The sequence below is a fragment of the Pan troglodytes genome, chromosome 19 (genome assembly GCF_028858775.2).
Source record: "Pan troglodytes isolate AG18354 chromosome 19, NHGRI_mPanTro3-v2.0_pri, whole genome shotgun sequence".
NCBI classification, from domain to species: Eukaryota; Metazoa; Chordata; class Mammalia; order Primates; family Hominidae; genus Pan; species Pan troglodytes.
In genome coordinates, this window is record NC_072417.2 from 30,420,903 (window position 1) to 30,445,692 (window position 24,790).

Below are 24,790 nucleotides of genomic sequence, written 5' to 3' on the forward strand. Positions count from 1 at the left end.
CTCCCGGGTTCAAGTGATTCTCCTGCCTCAGCCTCCCGAGTAGCTGGGATTGCAGGTGCATGCCGCCACGCCTGGCTAATTTTTTTTTTTTTGTATTTTTAGTAGAGATGAGGTTTCACCATGTTAGCCAGGATGGTCTTGATCTCCTGACCTCGTGATCTGCCCACCTCAGCCTCCCAAAGTGCTGGGATTACAGGCAAGAGCCACCGCGCCTGGCCCCAAATTAATACTTTTAAACTCTCACTATGGATCAGAATTGCCCTGAAGACTTTTTAAAAATGCAGGTGCTGTGCCTCCAACCCCAGAGATTCTTACTTCATTAGTCTGGGGTGATAGCCAGGCTAATATGCAACTTGGATTAAGAACTACAATACATGATTTATTTAAAATTATTCAATAATATTGGAAAAAAATTGTAAAAGAAAACTGCTAATACTTACATTGAAACTTTCTAAGGTTGATTAATCCATGGTCTCTTATAATTCTAGAATGAAAAGCCACAATAATTTGTGCATTAGATTTTCACATTTACTAATGCTTTACACATATAGCTATCATCAGACATAAACATGCTGAGGTGGAATACAATACAGAGGTCCAAAGAAGTCACTCCCACAAATTTCTGCAGGTCAGTGAATCACTAACACAATTTTAGACTCTCAGGCATCACGGGTTTTTCCTCTTGTTGGGCATAGTAGACTCTCCATGACTATTTGCTGAACGAATGAATGAATCAATAACCACTCACAAATGCTGAAAAACACATGTCTGTCACTTAAGATGAAACTGAAAGGAATCTCTGTCCATGTCATAAAGTTAATCTATTCAGCTTGTGGAAATAATTGAGAACAGCGATTTTAGAGAAATCTGCTAAAGGGCACCATGATCACATATTCAACATTTACAACTGTGCATTCACACAACACTGGCGGTACTAGAAATAAATATTGTGCATGTTTAATGAAAGGGCATTATAAAACAAAAGATTTGATAGCAACATCAACAACTGAGTTCTACAGTACTCTCTAGCTCGAATTGTGTTTTAAGCAAAAGAGAATTTAAACCAGGCAAAGTTATGTGTCTTGAATCTGATTTATACCAGAGGTATTCATAACTAGCAATGAAGCTTCTCATAGGAGCAACTGGGTATGCTTCTTCAGCATTTCATGGAAGCTAACTCCAGACATGCAGAGAGTAAGTTTTACTTTAGATCAGGAGTTCCCAACCCCTGGGCCATGGACCAGTTAGGAACCAGGCTGCACAGCAGGTGAGCAGCTTTACCGCCTGAACTCTGCCTCCTGTCAGAGGAGCGGCAGCATTAGATTCTCACAGGAGCGCGATCCCTATTGTGAACTGCTCACGTGGAGGATCTAGGATGTGTGCTCCTTATGAGAATCTAACCAATACCTGATGATCTGAGGTGGAACAGTTTCATCCCAAAACCATTCCTGCCCCCAGCCATCCATGGAAAAACAGTCTTCCATGAAACCACTCCCTGATGCCAAAAAGGTTGAGGACTGCTGCTTTAGATCACATCTTAGTTCCTCCAGAGTGAATCTCAAGTCCCTTTTTTTTCTTTTACTTTTTTTTTTAAGAGATGGGGTTTTCCTAGGTTGCCCAGACTGGCCTTGAACTCCTAGGCTCAAGTCATCCTCTCACCTTAGCCTCCCAAGTAGCTAGGACTAGAGGTTCATGCTACCACACCTGGCTTCTCTCCTTTTTATTGCTGAGATATCACTGTGTCTACAGTTAGTAACATCACAGTAAATACATGCCTACACATACATACACACACATGCACACTTATACCCTCTGCATACTCTTCTCTGAAAGCAACAGAGGTCTGAGATCCATAATTTCTAAGTCTGAATGTATACTTTTTGATATGTTGCAAAGAGAGGAAGAACCAGTATGCCTGAAACTTGTTCAGAATTTCTTTGAAATCCTTTTAGATGAAAGACTTCTCATTAAAAAATGAACAGTTAGAAAGAGACCATTAAAAAAGCACAATAGGGCTGGGGGCAGTGGCTCATGCCTGTAATCCCAGCACTTTGGGAGGCTGAGGTGGGCGGATCACCTGAGGCCTGGAGTTTGAGACCAGCCTGGCCAACATGGGGAAACTGTGTCTCTACTAAAAATAAAAAATTAGCTGGGCATGATGGCACGTGCCTGTAGTCCCAGCTACTTGGGAGGCTGAGGCACGATAATTGCTTGAACTCAGGAGGCAGACGCTGCAGTGAGCTGAGATCGCACCATTACACTCCAGCCTGGGTGACGGAGCAAGACCATCTCAAAAATAATAATAATAAAATAAAAAATAAAAATAAAATAAAAAAGCCTAACAGGCCGAGTGCAGTGGCTCACACCTGTAATTCCAGCACTCTGGGAGGCCAAGGCAGTAGGATGCCTTGAGTCTAGGAGTTCAGGACCAGCCCAGGCAACATGGTGAGACCCTGTCTCAAAAAAAAAAAAAAAAAAAAGGTTTTTTTTCTTTTTTGAGACGGAGTCTCACCCTGTCGCCCAGGCTGGAGTGCAGTGGTGTGATCTTGGCTCACTGCAACCTCCGCCTCCCAGGTTCAAGCAATTCTCCTGCCTCAGCCTCCCGAGTAGCTTGGACTACAGGCATGCACCACCACCCCCAGCTAATTTTTGTATTTTTAGTAGAGACAGGGTTTCACCATGTTGGTCAGGCTGGTCTTGAACTCCTGACCTCAGGTGATCCACCAGCCTTGGCCTCCCAAAGTGCTGGGATTACAGGTGTGAGCCACCGCGCCCAGCCTAAAAAAAGAAAAAGGTTTTAAAATTAGCCAAGTGTGGTGGTGCACACCTGTAGTCCTAACTACTTGGGAGGCTGAGGTGGGAGGATTGTTTGAGCCCAGGAGTTGGAGACTGCAGTGAGCCATGATAGTGCCACTGCACTCCAGCCTGGGTGACAGAGTAAGTGTGAGACTCTGTCTCTTATTTAACAAAAAAAAAAAAGGTTGAACACGGTGGCTCACGCCTGTAATCCCAGCACTTTGGGAGGCAGAGGGGGATGGATCACTTAAGGTGGGGAGTTCAAGACCAGCCTGGACAACATGGCAAAACTCCATCTCTATTAAAAATGCAAAAATTAGCCAGGCGTGGTGGTGCACACCTATAGTCCCAGCCACTTGGGAGGCTGAGGCTGGAGAATCACATGAACCCAGGAGGCAGAGCTTGCAGTGAGCTGAGATCACGCCACTGCACTCCAGCCTGGGTGACAGAACGAGACTCCATCTCAAAAAAAAAAGACAAAAGCAAAGAATGATTCACAAATATTAAAAAAAAAAAAAGTGTAACAATACTGTCTTGATGCCTTTATTTTATCTTGTTCTTTTACTTCAAAGAGCTTAAAACAGTGTACCCATATTATTCATTGTTCATCATAACGTCAATAAAGGATAAGGACAGAGGATATAAAAATAACACAGGAATTACTATCCTCAATTGAGAGAAGGAAAAATTGAGGTCTAAGGAGGGTAAGAGTCTTCTCCAAGGTCAAAAGATGAGTCACAAGTGGAGCATTCTCTCATGGACTATATGTGGTCAATCACTCAAAGCTGAGGCCAGGCACAGTGGCTCATGCCTGCAATCCTAACACTTTGGGAGCTGAGGAGGGAGGATCACTTAAGTCCAGGAGTTTGAGACCAGCCTGGCCAACACAGCAAAACCCCGTATCTGCAAAAAATACAAAAAATTAGCCAGGCATGGTGGCGCACTGCTGTAGTCCCACATGCTCAGGAGGCTGAGGTGGGAGAATCAATTGAGCCTGAGAGGTTGAGGCTGCAGTGAGCCATTATTGTGCTGCTGCTCTCCAGCCTGGGCAACAGAGTGAGACCTTGCCTCTCTCACAGACACACACACACACACACACACACACACACACACACACACACAAAACAATAATCCAAAGCTGAAAGGCCAGGATGGTTTTTTATACTTACTTTTTTCGTCTTTGTCTCTCCTTTAACCTGGAATGATAGATATCTACCACAGCCATCTTCAGAGCTACAAATAAATTCATACATATACTATATATACATATCATATATATATTATATAAATAAATAAAACCAAGACAAAAATAAATCTTTTACCCAAACTTTGAACCTCATATTGCTAATTACTCCACACTCACTAGTCTAGAAAACATAAAAATATTCCAGCATAATGAATTTGTCTATCAATAAGTAAAGTTATTTTTCCGCTTTTTATATATCTTATGGCATTACTCAGATTATAAATTCTGCTTTCTGCAGTCAGAAAAATGAATAAGATCATGTCCTTTGCCAGGACATGAATGGAGCTAGAGGCCATTATCCTTAGCAAACTAACACAGGAACAGAAAACCAAATACCACATGTTCTCACTTATAAGCGGGAGCTAAATGATGAGAACACATGGACACATAGAGGGGAACAACACACACTAGGGCCTATCAGAGGGTGGAGGGTGGGAGGAGGGAGAGGATCAGGAAAAATAACTAATGGGTACCAGGCTTAATACCTGGATGATGCAATAATCTGTATAACAAACCCTATGATACAAGTTTACCTATGCAATATACCTGCATATGTACCCCTGAATTTAAAATAAAAGTTAAAAAAAATTCTCCTTTCTATTAAACACCTTTTTTGGACATTGTTATGTATCTATTACTATATATAGTGAATATCTGATCTTTGGTAATACATGGGCTAGAAATTGCATCAGAGTACTCATAAGAATGAATATTGGGCTGGGCGTGGTGGTTCACACCTGTAATCCCAGCACTTTGGGAGGCTGAGACAGGCAAATCACCTGAGGTCAGGAGTTCAAGACCAGCCTGGCCAACATGGTGAAACCCCATCTCTATAAAAATACAAAAATTAGCTGGGCATGGTAGCAGTTACCTGTAATCCCAGCTACTCGGGAGGCTGAGATGGGAGAATCGTTCAAAGCCAGGAGGTGAGGTTGCAGTGAGCCGAGATCATGCCACTACACTCCAGCCTGGGGCAACAGAGCGAGACTCGTCTCAAAAAAAAAAAAAAAAAAAAAAAGAATTAATGTTGGTTGGGCACAGTGACTCACACCTGTAATCCCAGCACTTTGTAAGACTGAAATGGATGGATCACTTGAGGTCAGGAGTTCAAGATCAGCCTGGCCAATATGGTGAAACCATGTCTTTACTAAAAATACAAATATTGGCTGGGCGTGGTGGCAAGTGCCTGTAGTCCCAGCTACTCGGGAGGCTGAGGCAGGACAGTTGCTTGAACCTGGGAAGCAGAGGTTGCAGTGAGCCGAGATGGCACCACTACATTCCAGCCAGGGCATTGCTGCAAGACTCCGTCTCAAAAAAAAAAAAAATGAATAATGATTGTGGTCATAACTGCACAGGAGTAACAGACAATGTCAAGGCAAGACTAATGTGAATAAAGGTACAGTGTAGACATTTTCCCAGAGTAGGAGTTTTCAGTTGGGGAGCAGCAACTGTTTAGAGTGTAGAGTTTTGCATTCTGTAGTGAAAAGTTCCATCAAGTACTCTAACCAGTGTAAAAGCCCTGCTTGGTTTCCTGGGACCCAATCCTTTCCTGGCTTTAGTCTCATGTTAAAGACACAGGGAAGAAGGAGGAAAGAGGCTGTAAATAGTAAAAGTTTTAATCAGTGTAATAGTTCTGGTTCTTTCTTTCCCTAGCCACTCTTTCCATCTTCAGAGTTCCAAAGATTCTGTTCTAATTCCTTTTTACCCCTCACCTTAGTCCTATTTATTCCTCTACTTCTATGGGTCCAAGTACCATCAAAATGCATAATTTCAAACTCGGTATCTATTTTAAGCTCCAGTTCCTACTGCATATAATTTACTCACATGCCCTTCAGTTGCAAACTTATATTCTACCCCTTTCCCATCCTCTAAAACTCCTATATTGGATAACTGCATCAGAGTAAAGATAGCTATCCAAGACAGAACTCAATCTGGATTCTTCCTCCTTCTCCTCCATAGTCGATGAGTCTTAGCCACACTGCACTTAACACTTACATCTCTCAAATTCATCCCTTCATCCCTAATCCTATTCCCTAGCTCAGGCATCTTGTCTCTCCTGTCATCTTCATGCTATCTTGTAGGAGAGCCATCATTACTCACTTATTGACTCCATTCTTGCCTTACTGTAACTCACCTCTTCCAAATGGTACTTGAGAAATATTTTAAAGCACAATGTAATGGTGTAATTCCCTTGCTTATAATTCTTCAGTGGCTTCCCATCCACGTACAGTTCAAACTCTTGCATGTTACACAAGACTATTTATTGTCTTGATTATGCCTACCTTTCCACTCATTTCTTTTTTTGAGATGGAGTCTCGCTCTGTTGCCCAGGCTGGAGTGCAGGGGCGCTTGGCTCACTGCAACCTCTGCCTCCCGGGTTCAAGGGATTCTCCTGCCTCAGTCTCCCAAGTAGCTGGGATTACAGGTGTGCGCCACCATGCCTGGCTAATTTTTGTATTTTTAGCAGAGACAGGGTTTCGCCATATTGGCCAGGCTGGTCTTAAACTCCTAACCTCAAGTAATCCACCCACTTTGGCCTCCCAAAGTGCTGGAATTACAGGCGTGAACTACTGCACCCGGCCCCATTCTTGTTTCCTATCACTCCCGCATATGCCCTATACACCATGCATACAAAACAAATGGCCCAAGATCACACAGCTGTTAAGTACACAGCAGGGATCCAAAAATAAGCAGTCTGGTTCCAGAGTATTAAGTAGGAAAAACACTGAAATTGTCTAAATGTTTACTTTCTCTGTGTTTATGCTATATTCTAAATCTGCCTTAATTGGAAATGAAATGTGTATTTTAAAAAACCTCGTAAGCGGCCAGGCGCAGTGGCTCATGCCTCTGATCCCAGCACTTTGGGAGGCCGAGGCAGGTGGGTCACAAGGTCAGGAGCTCAAGACCATCCTGGCTAACATGGTGAAACCCCATCTCTACTAAAAATATAAAAAATTAGCCTGGCATGGTGGCGGGCGCCTGTAGTCCCAGCTACTCAGGAGGCTGAGGCAGCAGAATGGCCTGAACCCGGGAGGCAGAGCTTGCAGTGAACCGAGATCACGCCACTGCACTCCAGCCTGGGCGACAGAGTGAGACTCCGTCTCAAACAAACAAACAAACAAACAAACAAAACAAAACAAAACAAAACAAAAAAAACTGCAGAAGCAAAAAACTCCCACAGGTTTTTTTTTTTTTTTTTTTAAATAACCAGAAGACCTCTACGGTTAAGAAATGAATGCCAGATAGTAACAATGCTAGAAGAAAATATGAGTAATGCAAAACTTGGCACTATGCTACATTAAACCTTTCTTCTCACTTATGGATCCTGAAAGCACCTTGAGATTGAATGATTGCAATAGAATCTGAAATTTTCTTAATAAGTTATCAATTAAGCTTTGTGTAAGTTGAGAGTTTGGTGTTTTTTGTTTTAATTACTGAATGTATTTGTGGAAGAGGCTCTATAGCACAATATAACCTGCCACGTGTCCTCTGAAAAACTAAAATACGTTATTCAAATGTTAGGTAATATAATTTATATTTTTCTACAGTCCAATCTTTAAGAATCTGATCTGCCAACTTGGTGTTTTGAACCACCTTGGGGAGCTGACACTTTCACAGGCTTCACCATCTTTTGTGTAGATGCTGCCTTAGCAGCAGCCATTGCGGTCTTTTTAGATGCTAGCTTAGCCTTTTTTGCTTCCTTAGCAGCCCTGCTAGCTTGTTTTCATTGAGCCTTTTTAACTTCATGTTTCTCATTCCTCTTGGCCACTATATTAGCAAGAGATGCACCAGTAATGGCCTTCTGGAATTTGACTGCTCAGCAGGTTCTTTTCTTTTGAATTTCTTCCAAGTGTCCCTTTTTTATGCTTTCTTTTGTAGAGGACCAGTTTATTTGCTAAGGATTCCTTAGAAAGGAATGCCCTTGGCCAGGCACAGTGGCTCACGCCTATAATCCCAGCACTTTGGGAGGCCGAGGCAGGTGGATCATGAGGTCAGGAGTTCAAGACCAGCCTGGCCAACAAGGTGAAACCCTGTCTCTACTAAAAATACAAAAATTAGCCGGACGTGGTAGCAGGCGCCTGTAATCCCAGCTACTCAGGAGGCTGAGGCAGAGAATTGCTTGAACCCGGGAGGCGGAGATGGCAGTAAGCCGAGATCACGCCACTGCACTCCAGCCTGGGCAACAGAGCAAGACTCCAAAAAAAAAAAAAAAAGAAAGAAAGAAAGTAATGCCCTCGCATTTTGCACTAAGGAACTGGAAAACCTTCCCATCGGTCCTGGCATAGCGCCTCTTGTGTCTGGGGTAGATCTTGTACCTGCTGAAACTGCATAGCTCAACTTTCAGGGCAGAAGCTCCAGAGGCTCAATGTTAGGTAATTTCTAATAACATACCAACCTTTGTAACAAAGAATTTGGCTACGTATTAGAATCAGTTCTTTCAGCCAGGCACGATGGCTCACGCCTGTAATCCCAGCACTTTGGGAGGCCGAGGTGGGTGGATCACCTGAGGTCAAGGAGTTCAAGACCAGCCTGGCCAACATGGCGAAACCCTGTCTCTACTAAAAAATACAAGAAATTAGCTGGGTGTGGTAGCGGACACCTGTAATCCCAGCTACTCAGGAGGCTGAGGCAGGAGAATCTCTTGAACCCAGAAGGCAGAGGTTGCAGTGAGCCGAGATCACACCACTGCACTCCAGCCTGGGCAACAAGAGTAAAACTCTGTCTCAAAAAAAAAAAAAAAATCAGTTATTTCAAGGTAGTAAGCTTCAATCCAAAATAGAGCCTAAAGCCTCTGGAATGCTGATTAACTCTGAAGAGTAATACAATCTCATTCTTCATCCAAAGAATGTGAGATCCAAGTTCCAGTTTAGCCCATGAGGGCAATAAGTCAACACATTATTTACATGTTCTACTACAGTAAGTTTTAAACTGTATGTTCAAATAAAATCTTATTTGGAACAGATAAGTCAGATCTGCTCTAGCTGAACCCCTTCTGCCTGTTCTAGCTCCAGCTGCCTTTCCCAGAAGTAGTCCCTGAAGGTGCCTCCATGGAACAACTGGAAGCCACACTTCTGCTGGAAGTAGATGTTAGGGTAGAAAAAAAGTGGGACCAATCAAGTAAAAGAACAGAATACGATGGCTCATTAGAATCAATAATTTCTTTTATTACATGAAAGCAAACAAAAATTGAGCAATGTACAATGCTGATGCACTGTTAATAACCCTGATAATAGAGATAAATTCTGATACCACATACTGACTCATTACTGTGCATCTCACTGCTACCTGCCCTTAAGATACTCTCTTTTCCTTTTCTCTCTCTCTACATGTTCTCATCTGAAGGATATTCTTAGACTGGAAAGTTCAATACCAAAATCTTACATGCTGGGCTATGAGCAGATGTCCTATATATATGTATGTAACTTCAATCACTGGGAGATGTCCAGGAGTACTTTATCCAGGTCATTCTCCCTTGGGTCTGAGATAAAAATAACCTAAGTCCTATCTGGATAATCTGAAGAAGGGAGGAAATGCAGTATTTTTAAAAGTTTAGGGTAAAAAAGAAAAATTAACTACCATGGATTCTTTTTGTTCATTTCTAACAAGTTCAAATATTTAAACATTGGTTTACTTTTCCTTATCCTGCCCACAAACTAAAAATAATTCAATACTGTCAGGTCCAAGATTTAAGGCAATAGTTTTCAAACTCTTTTTTTTTTGTGGTAGCAGAACTCTTTCTACAAATGAAATATTTCTTGATTTATAGGGTTGTTACATATAAAAGTCCAGATATCATAGAATGCCTATACCTGTCACTGTTTTATAACACAGTTGCTGTGGAATGATGGGCTTTAGAATGTTATGCTGGTGGAGATGCACTTTACAAGCCTATGTGGTAGAAGTGGTGGGTAGAAACAAGGATAGGAAGTGCCTCTGACATACAGTATAACCAAATACAAGTTTTATAGTGGACTCTATCTCTTAAGAGAAAGGAAGGATTAGGAAGTCAACAGTTAAAGCCAGAAAGGGAAACAAATACAATAATGATAGCTAAAACACACTGAGTACTTACCATATTTCAGGATCTTTTTTTTTGAGATGGAGTCTCGCTCTGTCTCCCAGGCTGGAGTGCAGTGGCATGATCTCAGCTCACTGCAACCTCCACCTCCCAGGTTCAAGCCATTCTCCTGCCTCAGCCTCCCAAGTAACTGGGATTACAGGTGCACGCCACCATACCCAGCTAATTTTTGTATTTTTAGTAGAGATGGGGTTTTGCCACATTGGCCAGGGTGGTCTGCAACTCCTGACCTCAAGTGATCCACCGCCTTGGCCTCCCAAAGTGCTGGGAATACAGGTGTGAGCCATTGCGCCTGGCCATATTTCAAGATCTTTATAAGCCTTATCTCATTTATCTACTCAGTAAGATGAATTTAATAGGAAAGAAAATGTCTTGAAGAGCCAGTAAAATTACTGCTAATTTTAACAAAACATTTTTGTGATTTATTTTTTATTTTGGAGACAGTTTTGCTCTTGTTGCCCAGGCTGGAGTGCAACAGCGCAGTCTTGGCTCACTGCAACCTCTGTCTCCCAGGCTCAAGCAATTCTCCTGCCCCTGCCTCCCAAGTAGCTGGGATTACAGGTGCCCACCACCATGTCTGGCTAATTTTTGTATTTTTAGTAGAGACGGGGTTTCACTGTGTTGGCCAGGCTGATCTCAAACTCCTGACCTCAGGTGATCTGCCCGTCTTGGCCTCCCAAAGTGCTGGGATTACAGGCGTGAGCCACTGCGCCAGGCCCATTTCTGCGATTTTTGTAAGATACAAGATGCCATGTTGTTTCCTGAGATTTGTGTAGGAGTGATTTAATTTTTAAAAAAGGCCAGGCATGGTGGCTCACACCTGTAATCCCAGCACTTTGAGAAACTGAGGTGGGCAGATGGCTTGAGCTTAGGAGTTTGAGACCAGCCTGGGCAACATAGTGAAACCCTGTCTCTACAAAAATGTACCAAAAATATAGCCAGACATGGTGGTATGTGCCTGTAGTCCCAGCTACTTGGGAGGCTGAGGTGGGAGGATCGCTACAGCCTGGGAGGCAGAGGCTGTGGTGAGCTAAGATTGCACCACTGCACTCCAACCTGGGCTACAGAGGGTGTCTCGAAAAAAAAAAAAAAGCCAAAAAACAAAAAAACCTGTAATCCCAGACGTTGGGAGGCTGAGGTGGGAGGATCGCTTGAGGCCAGGAGTTTTGACACATTGAGATTCTGTCTCTACAAAAAATTTTTTTATAAATTAGCCAAGTGTGGTGGCGTGTGCCTGTTGTCCTAGCTACTTGTGAGGCTAAGGTGGAAGGATCATTTGAGCCCAGGAATTCAAGGCTACAGTGAGCTAAAGATTGTACCACTGCATTCCATCCTGGGCAACAGAATGAGACTCTGTTTCTTTAAAAAAAAAAAAAAAAAGCCTCTGAATAAATACTGCTGATAATTGGTACTACAGTTTGATCACTTCAGTAGTTTAAACTTGTACAACTGGCTCTGGAGAACAAAAGGAAGAAAAGAAACACATAGGAGCAAATGGGAGGAGAACTGGAATTCTCCCAGATAAAAATTCATATTTGAAGCTATCTCTGAGCACACTCAGCAGCAACTGAATACAATATCTTAACTGTATGAATAACCTAGGGAGGACAACAGCACAGCAGGCAGAACAGAAATGAGAAGGCAGAATCTACAAGAATGAGAATCACTTGCTCACAGTCTACTTAAAGCAGCTGGAAGCTGCAGTATAAGCTAGCAAACAGAGAACCAGAGATCATTAAAAATAAACAAACAAACCAAAATCACCTGTAATTTGTCCATTGCTACAAGGCCCCTGAAATCTCAGCTTTGGGGGAAGCACAGTCTCCCTGTGATTACACTGGAGAATGATAAAGTTTCCAAACGGCTAGCCTTAAAATATTTCAAGAAGTGGGCAGAAGTCAGAGGCAGCTCCTTCCCACTGCAATGTATTTCTAACATTGTTCAAAATAGCTAACAACATGTTTCTGTTTTCTTGACAGAAGGCACTTACTGCTTGCTTGGCAAGAAAACCAACTCAGAGGCCTTAACTGCAGGGAGGCCAATCAAAATCCCTACTGCGACCAAACAAGTAGAAACCTGTGACACAGGTATTCCCCAGAAGCAACACTATTTAAGTCATTTCCCCCCAAGCTTTTGGCCAAGATGCACACAAATAATTTTGTGAAGGGAAGATCATGTGATCTAATGGCTAAAGTCAGCAACCAGGAAGCATTAGGCCAAGCTTATCCAACCTGTCGCTCGTGAGTCACATGCAGCCCAGGATGGCTTTGAATGCAGCCCAATACAAATTCGTAAACTTTTTAAAGACATTATGAGTTTGTTTTTTATTCCTTAGCTCATCATCTATCGTTAATGTATTTTATGTGTGGCCCAGGACACTTCTTCTTCCAGTGTGGGCCAGGGAAGCCAAAAGATTGACACCCCTGGATTAGGCAAATTACTTAACTTCTTTGTCTGCTTCCCTGAATGTAAAACAGGAAAATATCTATTCCTGAGGAATGTGTTGAAGCTATAGAAGATAACAAATGTGAAACCTCACAAAAATGAAACAGCAACAAACATTCAAGGTTGAGCCTGGGCAACATAGTGAGACCCTTTCTCTACAAAAAAATTTTAAAAATTAGCCAGGTGTGATGGTGCACGCCTGGAGTCCCAGCTACTCAGGTAGCTGAGGTGGGAGGATAGTTTGAGCCCAGGAGGTTGAGGCTGCAGTGAGCCATGATTGTGCCACTGCACTCCAGCATGGGCAACAGGGCGTGACCCTGTCTCAAAAAAAAAAAAAAATCAAGATTGTAAAGACAGCTAAGTATTGTGCAGTATTAAGAACACAGACTTGGGGATGACTCTACCTCTTGCTGGCTGTATGATCTCAGGCAAGTTATCTAACCTTTCTATGCTTCAATGTCCTCATCCACAAAAATGAGGATAATAATAATATGCAACTCATAAGGTTTTGAGGATTAAATGACTTAATATGTATGAAGAGCTTAGAATGGTAACTAATAGTAAATGCTATATGTATTAGCAATTATTACTGATAGTATTCATGTCTAAAATATCCTATGTATAAAACAGTGAAATCAGGCCGGGCGCGGTGGCTCACGCCTGTAATCCCAGCACTTTGGGAGGCTGAGGCGGGTGGACCACGAGGTCAGGAGATCGAGACCATCCTGGCTAACATGGTGAAACCCCGTCTCTACTAAAAAATACAAAAAATTAGTCAGGCGTGGTGGCGGGTGCCTGTAGTCCCAGCTACTCGGGAGGCTGAGGCAGGAGACTGGCGTGAACCCGGGAGGCAGAGCTTGCAGTGAGCCAACATCGCGCCACTGCACTCCAGCCTGGGTGATAGAGCGAGACTCCGTCTCAAAAAAAAAAAAAAAAAAAAAAAAACAGTGAAATCACTATAAGTGAAAGGAACTGCCAGTAGGTGAATATACAGAGACCAGGCTGGACCTCTGCTCTACTAATTGTTAAAGGATTTAAAGGCTAATAATATGTGCCAAAGAAATACAATTTGAAAAATACAGTGGGAGGTGAAGGGGTCCACAGATCCAAGCCTAGGAGAGAAAACTTTCTAAAATTACCTTTCCAGAACAGAGGGAGAAGAAATTGTGAACTGTACTAAGGTGCAACCCTGAGAAGTACTGGAAACACAGACCCAACACATAGGAGGAGCTCATCATATCTCTTGCTTGCCTGGGTTATGGGGCAACAATGACTTAGAAGACATTACAACCAGGACTTTAGGATCCTGAGAAACTCAGGGAAAGAGTACTCTAAAAATTTAGGAAGAATTTTTACAAATGAAAGGAGATGGGGAAAGAGATGGCAGCAAGAAGGAACTACACTAAGCATGTGCATTGAGATCTCACAACATACATGAGACAAGACAGTTCTAAGATATGAGTCTTCTCTATCTCTCTTTCTGAACCAAACATTTCTGCTTATTTCAATAAAATATGAGTAAGTACCAATTAGGGATCACGGAACTTCCTTATTTTTCCTTGGATACTGCTTCACTTGCAGTATACATTTGAAATACATTCTGAAAGCCTTCTGGTATGGCTGCAATACAATTAGCCCTCCATTGTGTCCCAGGTCTCTATAATGAACCATGCAAACCAAATTTATTAAACAAATTCCACGATTCAAGGCAAAAATCTTTGTGTGGGTGAGGAAAAGGTCTTGGTGGCATCAGCCAATATTCTGGATAGGTTCTAAATACAAAACCCAGCCAAACAGTCTGCAACCTTCCAGTAGTTCTAAATGAGGAACCATAAAAATAATGTTGTTAATGCTCAGTAATATTAAGAGCATAATGGTATAATGGAATGGTAACAACACAAATCTGAATTATGTACCATGTTTCATTAGAGACATTTACACTCTGACTAATCAGTGTCACCTCTTCTTTAATGGCAGAGGACATAAAGAAACAGCAAGCAAGATTCCAAGCACTTACTCATGATTATACCATGACTCAGAAGCAAGCCAGAGGCTGAATCAGTGTCCTGATTTCCACAAAATCTGTGCCCCTCTAACTGTTCCAGGTGTGCTTATAAAGCCCCTTTTCATTCCTTCCTGACTTTCCATGGGCTCCTAGTGCACTTCACTGAGTGTTCTGCGAGTGACAGCTCAGGGACAATATGCCCCTGGACATGGTCATGCTGCCACAGGAGCTGCTGTAAAGACTCAGAGCTGTAAACAAAATACCTCTCTGTGGCATGAGCAAGTCATTCCTTTGGTCTGTAGTGCTGACAAGCTTCTTTAAACTGTTATCATCTTTTTTATTTTTTAGAGGTGGGGGTCTCACTTTGTTGTCTAGGCTGACCTTGAACTCCTGGGCTCAAGAAATCCTCCCACTTTGGCCTCCCAAAGTGTTAGGATTACAGGTGTGAGCCAACCATACCCAAATCTGAAGTGTTATCATCTTTTTAAAAGCATTCATTTAGGGCCGGACGCGGTGGCTAACCCCTGTAATCCCAGCACTTTGGGAGGGAGAGGTGGGCAGATCAGTTGAGGCCAAGAGTTTGAGACCAGCCTTGCAAACATGGCAAAACCCTGTCTCTACTAAAAATATAAAAATTAGCTGGGCATGGTGGCGCTAATCCCAGCTATGCCAGAGGCTGAGGCACGAGAATCGCTTGAGCCTGGGAGGCAGAAGTTGCAGTGAGCCAAGATCACGCTACTGCGCTCCCGCCTGGGTAACAAGGTGAGAGTCTGTCACAAAAAAAATAAAAAATAAAAGCACTCATCTAAACATCTTACAGTTTACTATGGGGCAGAGGGAAAGAATTATTATTTATGTTGTGTTAAAGCTACTATGTATAAAGATTAATAAGTTCCAGTTATAGCTCAAATGAAAATCAATAATTTACAGGGCTATAGAAACTTCAGGGAGAGTACAAATACCTAAAGTATGTTATGGGTTTGAAAAGCTAACTGAACTATAAATTGCTGATCAATCAGTTGCTTCTGTTTCTTTTTATCCCCACTTAATTACAAAAAGGACCCCAAGTGAACCAGAAGGAACTGCAAGTCCTGCTCCCATGAAGAATGAAGAATGAAATTAAACACCGACCATTACTACAGTTTTCTTAATAATGTTGAGAAGTATGAATGAAGACCTTGGATTAGGCTCTAGAGAAGTGATTCACCAAGTCAAGCCATTATTAACATTATAGATGTTGACTTTAAAATTCTGTAAAAAATAAATATATAAGTAAAAATAAGCAGGGAGGAGGAGGAGGAAAAACAATAATAATATTTAAAAAATTTGTTTTAAAGGTTTTTTTTTTAGAGACAGGGTCTCACTGTGTTGCCCAGGCTGGTCTTGAACTCTCGGCCTCAAGTGATCAGCCAGCCTCGGCCTCCCAAAGTGCTAGGATTATAGGTGTGACCCACCATGCCCAGCCAAAAATTTGGTATTTTTGAGCAGAATCTAAAAGAATGATATTTATGAAGCTGCCCCTTTTGCGCAGAGTAGTCTGGCATTCTATAAGAAAGATACAAGCCAGAAAACAATACCATTTTAATTAAAGCTGGTGTCTATGAATGGCAGTCTGCATACTACCTTCAAAGGGAACACCACAAGAGGTGAGAAAAGATAACATGAGTCACTGGGATTGACGAGACTGACATGGAAGACTGAACAAATACAATGGATTTAGTTAATGCTAAAGTAGTTTGCTTTCAAGCTTTCCTCTTTTAGTTCAATCTGCGTCACTTTGACTTTCCTTAAAGTTGTGTGGGAGAAAAGGAGGAATAAAATTTTGCCAAAAAAAAAAAAAAACCCACCGCTCAAGAAATGTGTAGAGAAAAATTTCTTAAGGTAAAATTTTTAGGAAGACTATTTCTTTATCTTAGATCTGGTATAACAAATATCCAGGCAGCTCTTCTATGGAGAGAAAAGAATCAAGTTCCCCTTCTAGGGACAGTGTACCAGTCCATGCAATATGAAAACTTGATTTATAATTTAACAAGTATACTCTACTTGTCTTTCCTGCCTGGGATGTAAATTTAACAGAAATCATGAAGATGCTCTTTGGGAAATACAGATTCCAATAGAGAATTACTGATCTACTGTATCATATTCAATTCTGAACTAAAATTAAAAAAAAAGTATTGGGTATTATTATGTAGTATTAGTATATATTAGTATGTAGTTCACTGAAAATGGAAAGAAGGAAAAAAGGGACTCAAAGTCTAACTATCTACTCTTAACAGCTCTTTGGCATTCACCACGTAAGTTTTAGGAAAAGAGTTAACATAAACCCTTAGAGGGCTAATCAAAGATTAGAATTCAGCAATGCTGGGGCAGGCGTGGTGGTTCACGCCTGTAATCCCAGCACTTTGGGAAGCTGAGGCGGGCAGATCACTTGAGGTTAGGAGTTGCAGACCAGCCTGGCCAACATGGCGAAACCCCATCTCTAATAAAAAAACAAAAATTAGCTGGGCATGGTGGCAAACACCTGTAATCCCAGCTACTTGGGAGGCTGAGGCAGAAGAATCGCTTGAACCTGGGAGACAGAGGTTGCAGTGAGCCGAGATCGTGCCACTACACTCCAGCCTGTGCAACAGAGTGAGACTCCGTCTCAAAAACAAACATAAAAAAGAATCCAGCAGTGTTGAAAATTCAACAGTCCTGAGAAACAAGAAATTCCCCATTTGGGCCTAAAAACTCTTGAGGAATTTCCATTCTTTTTCCTTGCTAGGGGAAATTTCGGGTAACAAAATATAGTGAACATTTAGTGTTAGCAGTTGCTAGTGAAGTCCCAAGAATTCAAACTGATTCCCTTCCTTCTAAGAATGCAAGTGAGGGCCATTTAACCAATTACCTTAGTGTAGACTTACCTCAGATAAAAGTAAAATCACACAGTCCAACAGATATTTCCTACTACTATTATATAATCAATATTTTTACCCTCATCACAAGTCTTATTCACTGTGGTCAAAATCCAACAACACAGTAAGTTCAGCAACTTAACCACTAGATTTTTGAATTCCATAAGGGCAGGGGACATGTTCTATTCATCCTTCAATTCCTAGCACCCAAGACAGTGTCATCACACAGTTGGCGCTCAATAAACATTTGACAAAATAAACTGTTACCATGTAAAATGTCCGAGTCATCTTCAACAAAATCAATGTCTCTCAAGTCCCATTCTGCATAATTGTCAAATTCCTGTTTAGGGGAACAAAAAAATCCCCACCCCAAACCCATCGGCTTTGATTAGTGTCTTTACAGCAGCCATGCTTTAGAAGTAAACAGAAAAAACACAAGCAAACAGTTGTTTAAAAAGTCTAAATAGGGCAAAAGGCCACAATACTGGCACAGGTAATAGGAAGTCATGGGAAAAATCTAAGAGGCTTACAAGCAGTAGTGACAACAAAAAATTGGAATAGTTATGAGTTTAGGAATGAAGCTAAACATACTGCTCTAAAAACTAAAATTAGTCTGAGCTGGACACAGTAGCATGCACCTATAATCCCAGCTACTCAGGAGATTTAGGTGGAAAAATCACTTGAGACCAGGAGTTCAAGACTGCCTGGGAAACAGAGCAAGAGCCTGTCTCTGAAATAAATAAATAAAGTCAATTCATTCTTTTTTTTTTTCTTTTTGGAAACAGGGTCTCACTCTGTCACTCAGGCTGGAGTGCAGTGGTGTGATCTTGGCTCACTGCAGCCTCGAACCCCCAGGCTCAAGTGATCCTCTTGCCTCAGCCTCTCAAGCAGCTGGGTCTACAGGCATGTGCCATCACACTCAAGTTAATTTTTGGTTTCGGGTTTTTGTTGTTGTTGTTGTTGAAGAAACAGCGTTTTGCCATGTTGCCCAGGCTGGTCTCAAACTCCTGAGCTCAAGCAATCCGCCTGCCTCAGCCTCCCAAAGTGCTGGGATTTACAGGTGTAAGCTACCGCATTTGGCCAAACTATCTTTCAAGTTGTGAATTAGATGATAAATCAAGAGACTTGTGGCTACATTCACATGTCTTTTAATTCCATAGCTGAGCAAGGAACATATAGTTTTTATACACATTCATCATTCTTTATATACTTGTGGATATAGTACAGGAATCAGTAAACTACTATTCAGCCTACTGTCTGTTTTTGTACATAAAGTTTTACTGGAACACAGGCGTATTCATTTATTCTTATATTATCCCATGCTGCTTTAGCACAATAATGACAAAGTACAGTTACAATAGAAACTTTATAGCATACTAAACCTAAAATATTTACTATCTGGCCTTTAATAGAATAAGTTTGTCAACCCCTGATACAGTACAATCTTGAAAGCCCCTAGATGTACAATAAGAACCAGACTACAGGCCAGGTGCAGTGGCTCACGCCTGTAATCCTAGCACTTTGGGAAGCCGAGGCTGGTGGATTGCCTGAGGTCAGGAGTTTGAGACCAGCCTGGCCAACATGGTGAAACCCTGTCTCTACTAAAAATACAAAAATTAGCCGGGCATGGTGGCAGGAACCTGTAGTCTCAGCTACTTGGGAGGCTGAGACAGGAGAATTGCTTGAACCCAGGAAGTGGAGGTTGCAATGGGCCGAGACCATGCCATTGCACTCCAGCCTGGGCAACAAGAGCAAAAACTCTGTCTCAAAAAAAAAAAAAAAAAAAAAAGAACCAGACTATAGGAATTTCATACCTAAGAAAGTGGAAGCCAGCACTGATGCAACTTAAGAAGTGGGTTTGCTGGGGTTTTTTTGTTTTTTGGAGACAGGGTCTTACTCTGTTGTCTAGGGTGCAGTTTAGTGGAATGATCACCACTCGCTGCAGCCTTAACCTCCCAGGCTCAAGTGATCCTCCCATATCAGCCTGCCAAGTAGTTGGGACTACAGGCATGCACCACCACACCCAGCTAATTTTTTATTTTTTGTAGAGACAGGGTCTCACTACGTTGCCCAGGCTAGTCTCGAACACCTGGACTCAAGCGATCCTCCATTCTCAGCTCCCAAAGTGCTGGGATTACAGGTGTAAGCCACTGAGCCTGGCCAGAAATAGGTTGTTTGTTTAAAGAATTTTTACTGTTCCATATGTGAAAATGTTTACAAATGAGAAAAGGCACTCAAACCTAAGAAAATGTGGCTGCCTAAAGGTCCTACAAATTATAGTGCCTTGAAAAATCTCTTTTTAGTGGTATGGAATCTATGGGTGAGACAGAAGGCTCATGAGAAACAAAAACAAATTTTTCCTACTTTGTGCTAAAAACACATTTATCCTACCTCAATGAAATCTGCTCGAGCTGGCATGTACCCGGCCATGTCCCGAGAAAGCAAGGAGTCAAAGGTAGGTCGGGGAGGGTCATCTGTAGCTGGAAGAATTTAGAAGGTTTCTGAGTTAACTAATACAATATTGGCATGAAAAAAATGACATAATAGTCCAAGAATAAATAAAATTTAAAATGGTTTTTATAAAAGGAAATGTGAAAAAGATAAAGTATTATGAAAACAGGTTTTTTAAAAAGAAAAACCAAGACTCAGGCAATCCTTTAAGTAAATATGGGGAAATTTCTTCTGATTTCTGCTTTCCTAAAATGAAAGGAAATCATGACTTTTTTCCTTTAATATTACAGAACCTAAATATTTACCGTTGGCTTCGGCTCCCTTATCCCTTAGGATGAACTTCAATTTACAAAACTCATCCAACTGAGAGGCAAAAAAAAAAAAGACGGGAAAAAAACAAACACTGGAATTGGAAGTTAGCTGAAATTAAGTCCTAGCTCCAACACACACTAGTCCCATGACCCTGCACAAACTAACCTTTCTGCATCGGTCTTCTCGAATGAAAAACAAAAGCACTTGCTCTGCCTATCTCACTGGGTTGCTGTTAGGAAACAAATGGTCTAATGGATTTGAGAACAAAGTGCTAACACCAAAGTGCTATCCAAATAGGAGGTATCAACCAGGCACGGTGGCTCACACCTGTAATCCCAACACTTTGGGAGGCCGAGGCGGGCAGATCATCTAAGGTCAGGAGTTCGAGACCAGCCTCGCCAACACAGCAAAACCTTGTCTCTACTAAAAATACAAAAAATTAGCCAGGTGTGGTGGCACGCACCTGTGGTACCAGCTACTCAGGAGGCTGGGGCACGAGAATCGTTTGAACCCTGGAGGTGGAGGTTGCAGTGAGCCGAGGTTGTGCCACTGCACTCCAGCCTGGGAGACACAGCGAGACTCTGTCTCCAAAAAAAAAAAAAAAAAAAGGAGGTACTACCAGCCTTTAAGTTAGTCAGCTATAAAACTGTTTCTATAGAGTATGAGGAAAGAGAAAAGGGAAGGGAAAACATTCATATCTCATTACTTGTGCCCTGAGAGTCATTCAGGAAAGATGGTCATTTATAATTCATCATGTTTTTGGTTATATTTTATTAAGAGACCCACTGGTCCCACACGCACATGAGATTAAAAAGTTCGCCATCACTGACACAACCAAGTGAACAAAAATAACAAACTGATTCTTGGGCTTGACACCAAGGCAATTAATAATAATGAGTCAAATACTGTATTCTCTAAGCAACTCATATGTATAATCATAAGCTCTCCAAAGGGATTGAAAAAAAACTTGCACTCATAACAGCATAGAAAAGGTTTTCCCTTTTTGACATCTTATTTTACAAAGGAAAGCACTAAGTTAACTGATATGTTCAAAGGACTCAAGGTAGGTGGAACTACATATTGGCTTCAAGCACCTTGATGTCCTGTATAGAACTCTGACCCTTAGAGTATGTTCCTTCTTTGCCACATTATAATCCTGACTCTTTTTTTTTTTTTTTTTTAAGAGATGAAGTCTCACTCTGTCACCCAGGTTGGAGTGCAGTGATGTGATCTTGGCTCACTGCAATCTCCGCCTACCTGGTTCAAGTGATTCTCCTGCCTTGGCCTCCCCAGTAGCTGGGATTACAGGTGTCTGCCACCACGTCCAGCTAATCTTTATACTTTTAGTTGAGACAGGGTTTCGCCATGTTGGCCAGGCTGGTCTTGAACTCCTGGCCTCAAGTGATTTACCCGCCTCGGCCTCCCAAGGTGCTGGGATTACAGGCACAAGCCACCATGCCGGGTCGATCCTGACTCTCAATAGCTGCCATACTAACTCCTCCTATCTTCTGTGATATCATTAGCTGTCCAAGTCATCAAATCACTCTTTATCTGCTACTGAAACAGGGCCCAAGGATGAGCTAAGTATATCTTATCAAGATAGGGAGGCACTTACAGTGAAATGGAATGGCTGTGTCAGCAGTTTTTGCTTCCTCTGCTTGTTTCAGGTTCAGCAGGGTAGATGCAAACAGAGGGTTATTGATGAAATGCTTCATATAGTGCTTCTCACACTCCTCCTTGGTCTTGGTGCACATTTGATTGGCTACATCCTGCCTAGAGGATTGTGGGGAAAAAGAGAGAAGTGGTACTTGTATTTACACATAATACTAAAAGCATCATTTGCTCTTTTCATATTTTAAGTCACATCCATATAATATACTCTGATATTTCCAAATTGATATCAAAAAGATATCAGCAGAAAAATGACATAAATATAAGCCTAGATTGGTGTAATCTGGTGTTCCATATCTTGCTAGTCTAAAACACAGAAATAATGACTAAAAAGTCCTTTCTTTTCCACTTAAAGAAAGATGACTGAGGCCAGGCGCAGTGGCTCACACCTGTAATCCCAGCACTTTGGGAGGTAGGTGGATCACCTGAGGTTGGGAGTTAGAGACCAGCCTGATCAACATGGAGAAACCCTGTCTCTACTAAAAATACAAAATTAGCCAGGCGCGGTGGTGCATGCATGCTTGTAATCCCAGCTACTTGGGAGGCTGAGGCAGGAGAATTGCTTGAACCCAGGAGGCAAAGGTTGCGGTGAGCAGAGATCGCGCCATTGCACTCCAGTCTGGGCAACAAGAGCGAAACTCCATCTCAAAAAAATAAATAAATAAATAAATAAATAAATAAATAAATAAAGATGACTGGAAAATTTGTAAATTTTCCTGTGAGCTAGGCCCTACAGAAATAATTGCTGTAAATAATAAGAAGTGACTTCAGAACATTCAAAATATACAGAAATATAGTTTTATTTTGCATAATATTTTACGGTTTACCAAACACTTAACATAAACATGTCTTTACTAGAGCTGCTATGAGATGCCAGGCACTGAGCTAGAAACATTCACAACAGAATTTAAGTTAAACCTAGTATCAAATTTGTGGTATGGATATTGTTACTATCTCAATTTCAAAGAAGGAAAAATGAGGCCCAAAATAATTAAGAAACTTGCTTAAGAATCTGGCCAGGCATGGTGGCGCACATCTGTTATTCCAGCACTTTGGGAGGCCAAGGTGGGAGGATGGCTTGAACTCAGGAGTTTGAGACCAGCCTGGGCAACACAGTAAAATCCTATCTCAACAAAAAATACAAAGATTAGCCAGGGGTGGTTGCACACGCCGGTAGTCCCAGCTACTCGGGAGCCTGAGCTGGGAGGATCACTTGAGCCTGGAAGGTTGAAGCTGAAATGAGTCGAGCTCATGCCCCTGTACTCCACCCTGGGCGACAGAGCAAGATCCTGTTTCCAAATAATAATAATAATAATAAAATTTAAAAATTAGCTGAGTATGGTGGCACACACCTGTTGTTCCAACTACTTGGGAGTCTGAGGAGGGAAGATCCCTTGAGCCCAGGAGTTCGGGGTTATAGTGACTGTGATCACACCACTGCATTTCAGCTTGGGTGATAAAGTGAGACTGTCTCAATAAAAAAAAATCCCTGACTTGAGCCAAGGTAATGGAGAGGTAGAGGTGGAAGTCCTTTCCTCAAGGTCTCTTTTTCACAGCATTTCACTTGACCTCCCCTAAGGCATCACTGTGCTGTTTTGTGTACTTCAATCACTTGTATAGATATTTTAAGTCCCCTGCTAAACTATAAGCTTTCTGAAGACAGGATGCATCTCATAATTCTTAGCTCTAGCCCACTCACTGCCAAACTTAGTGCCTTACCCACAGCGGATAGAGAAGCTATGTCTTTTTTATGTTCTTGGTTAAGAGGGAAGGAGGACAGAGAGGTTTAGACTATTTTAGAGAGAATGGTAAGCAAAAAATGAAAAACTAGGCCAAAGATCTCTAGCAAACTCCTCACAAGTGATTACTTTTCTACCTCCTTTGGTATTTCTCATTGTACACAGTATTTTATGATGCTTAATAAATACTGAATGAATGAATACAAGCAAAATGTGAACTAAATTCAGGTCTCCTTCTTCAGGTCCCTGGACATAAGGGAGGCAGCAGAGTTTATTCTGATGAACACCAAGAAAGGTTATATACACTAGTAAGTCAGGACAGGGAGGACCTAATTAAGAGTCCTTCAGTAATAAGCTATGTAATCACAAGAAATCATTTCAACCCCCTAGGCTTCAGATAATTTGTGAACAAAATATATTCAATAATGCCTCTGCTATCTAGTTCATAAAATAAAAGCATCCATATGAAAGTGTTCCCAAAAGATAAAAACGAAAGTGGTAGTATTAAGTGGTGCTGCCCCCTAGGTCAACAGCAATAAGTGCTATTCAATTCCGCCGGTTTTGGACTAAGGCAGGTAGGTGTTTGAAAGCTAAAAACAGAGAATGCTATCAGGAAGTCTGTGAAACTTGAATCTTACGCATGACCATCTAGCTAAAGTCTGATTCACTTAAATGACTAGGGCATCTACAACTAACAAAAATTCATAAAATCAGAAGGGAGTAATAACTAACGAAACTAAACTTCCCTACTATTCAGAAAGGAATAATAATCAATCTTCCCACTGTTGATACATCCAAAGTGGCCTTTTAAAGCTGCTCAGTCATGGACTGCTAAACATCCCATATCCTTGTGACACATTTTGACACTGGAAAAATAATGTACAGAGGGGACTAACTTGCCTCTAAATCATGGGTTGATAGGAAAGCAACACATACTTTCTCTTCCTGAGGTTCCTTCCTTTACTCTTCAACAACAGCTTCTTCTCTGAGTCCACTAGGGCAGGACAACTCTTAACACCAAGCTCTTACCAATTTCCAAAGCCACAGTCCATCACAGCTTCTAAAAGGGCCATTTCTTCTTGAGCAGTCCAGCTGGGATCAAGGACAGGAAAATCTGAAGTCTAAGGAGAAAAAAGTTTTGCTTAAGAACGG

General features: G+C 41.7%; 1 protein-coding gene across 18 annotated transcripts in view; it reads right to left on the reverse strand.

The window, feature by feature from the left end:
- TADA2A (transcriptional adaptor 2A) overlaps positions 1 to 24,790 on the reverse strand; it is a 73,560-nt gene that overhangs the window by 17,876 nt on the left and 30,894 nt on the right. For 13 of the 18 annotated variants that reach the window (XR_010152895.1, XR_010152897.1, XR_010152899.1 and 10 more), the window contains 6 exons: positions 24,668 to 24,759; positions 21,844 to 22,001; positions 19,857 to 19,945; positions 17,733 to 17,805; positions 3,966 to 4,029; positions 441 to 484 (listed from right to left, as the gene is read on the reverse strand). Coding sequence is in view for 12 of the 18 variants with exons in the window: in XM_001173492.8 (XP_001173492.1) it covers positions 441 to 484; positions 3,966 to 4,029; positions 17,733 to 17,805; positions 19,857 to 19,945; positions 21,844 to 22,001; positions 24,668 to 24,759 (520 nt within the window). In the remaining 6 variants the exon portion in view is untranslated. Of the gene's footprint in view, positions 1 to 440; positions 485 to 3,965; positions 4,030 to 17,732; positions 17,806 to 19,856; positions 19,946 to 21,843; positions 22,002 to 22,899; positions 24,760 to 24,790 lie in introns of all 18 variants that reach the window. The other 5 variants (XM_063798674.1, XM_054669999.2, XR_010152898.1 and 2 more) reach the window with 3 other exon arrangements.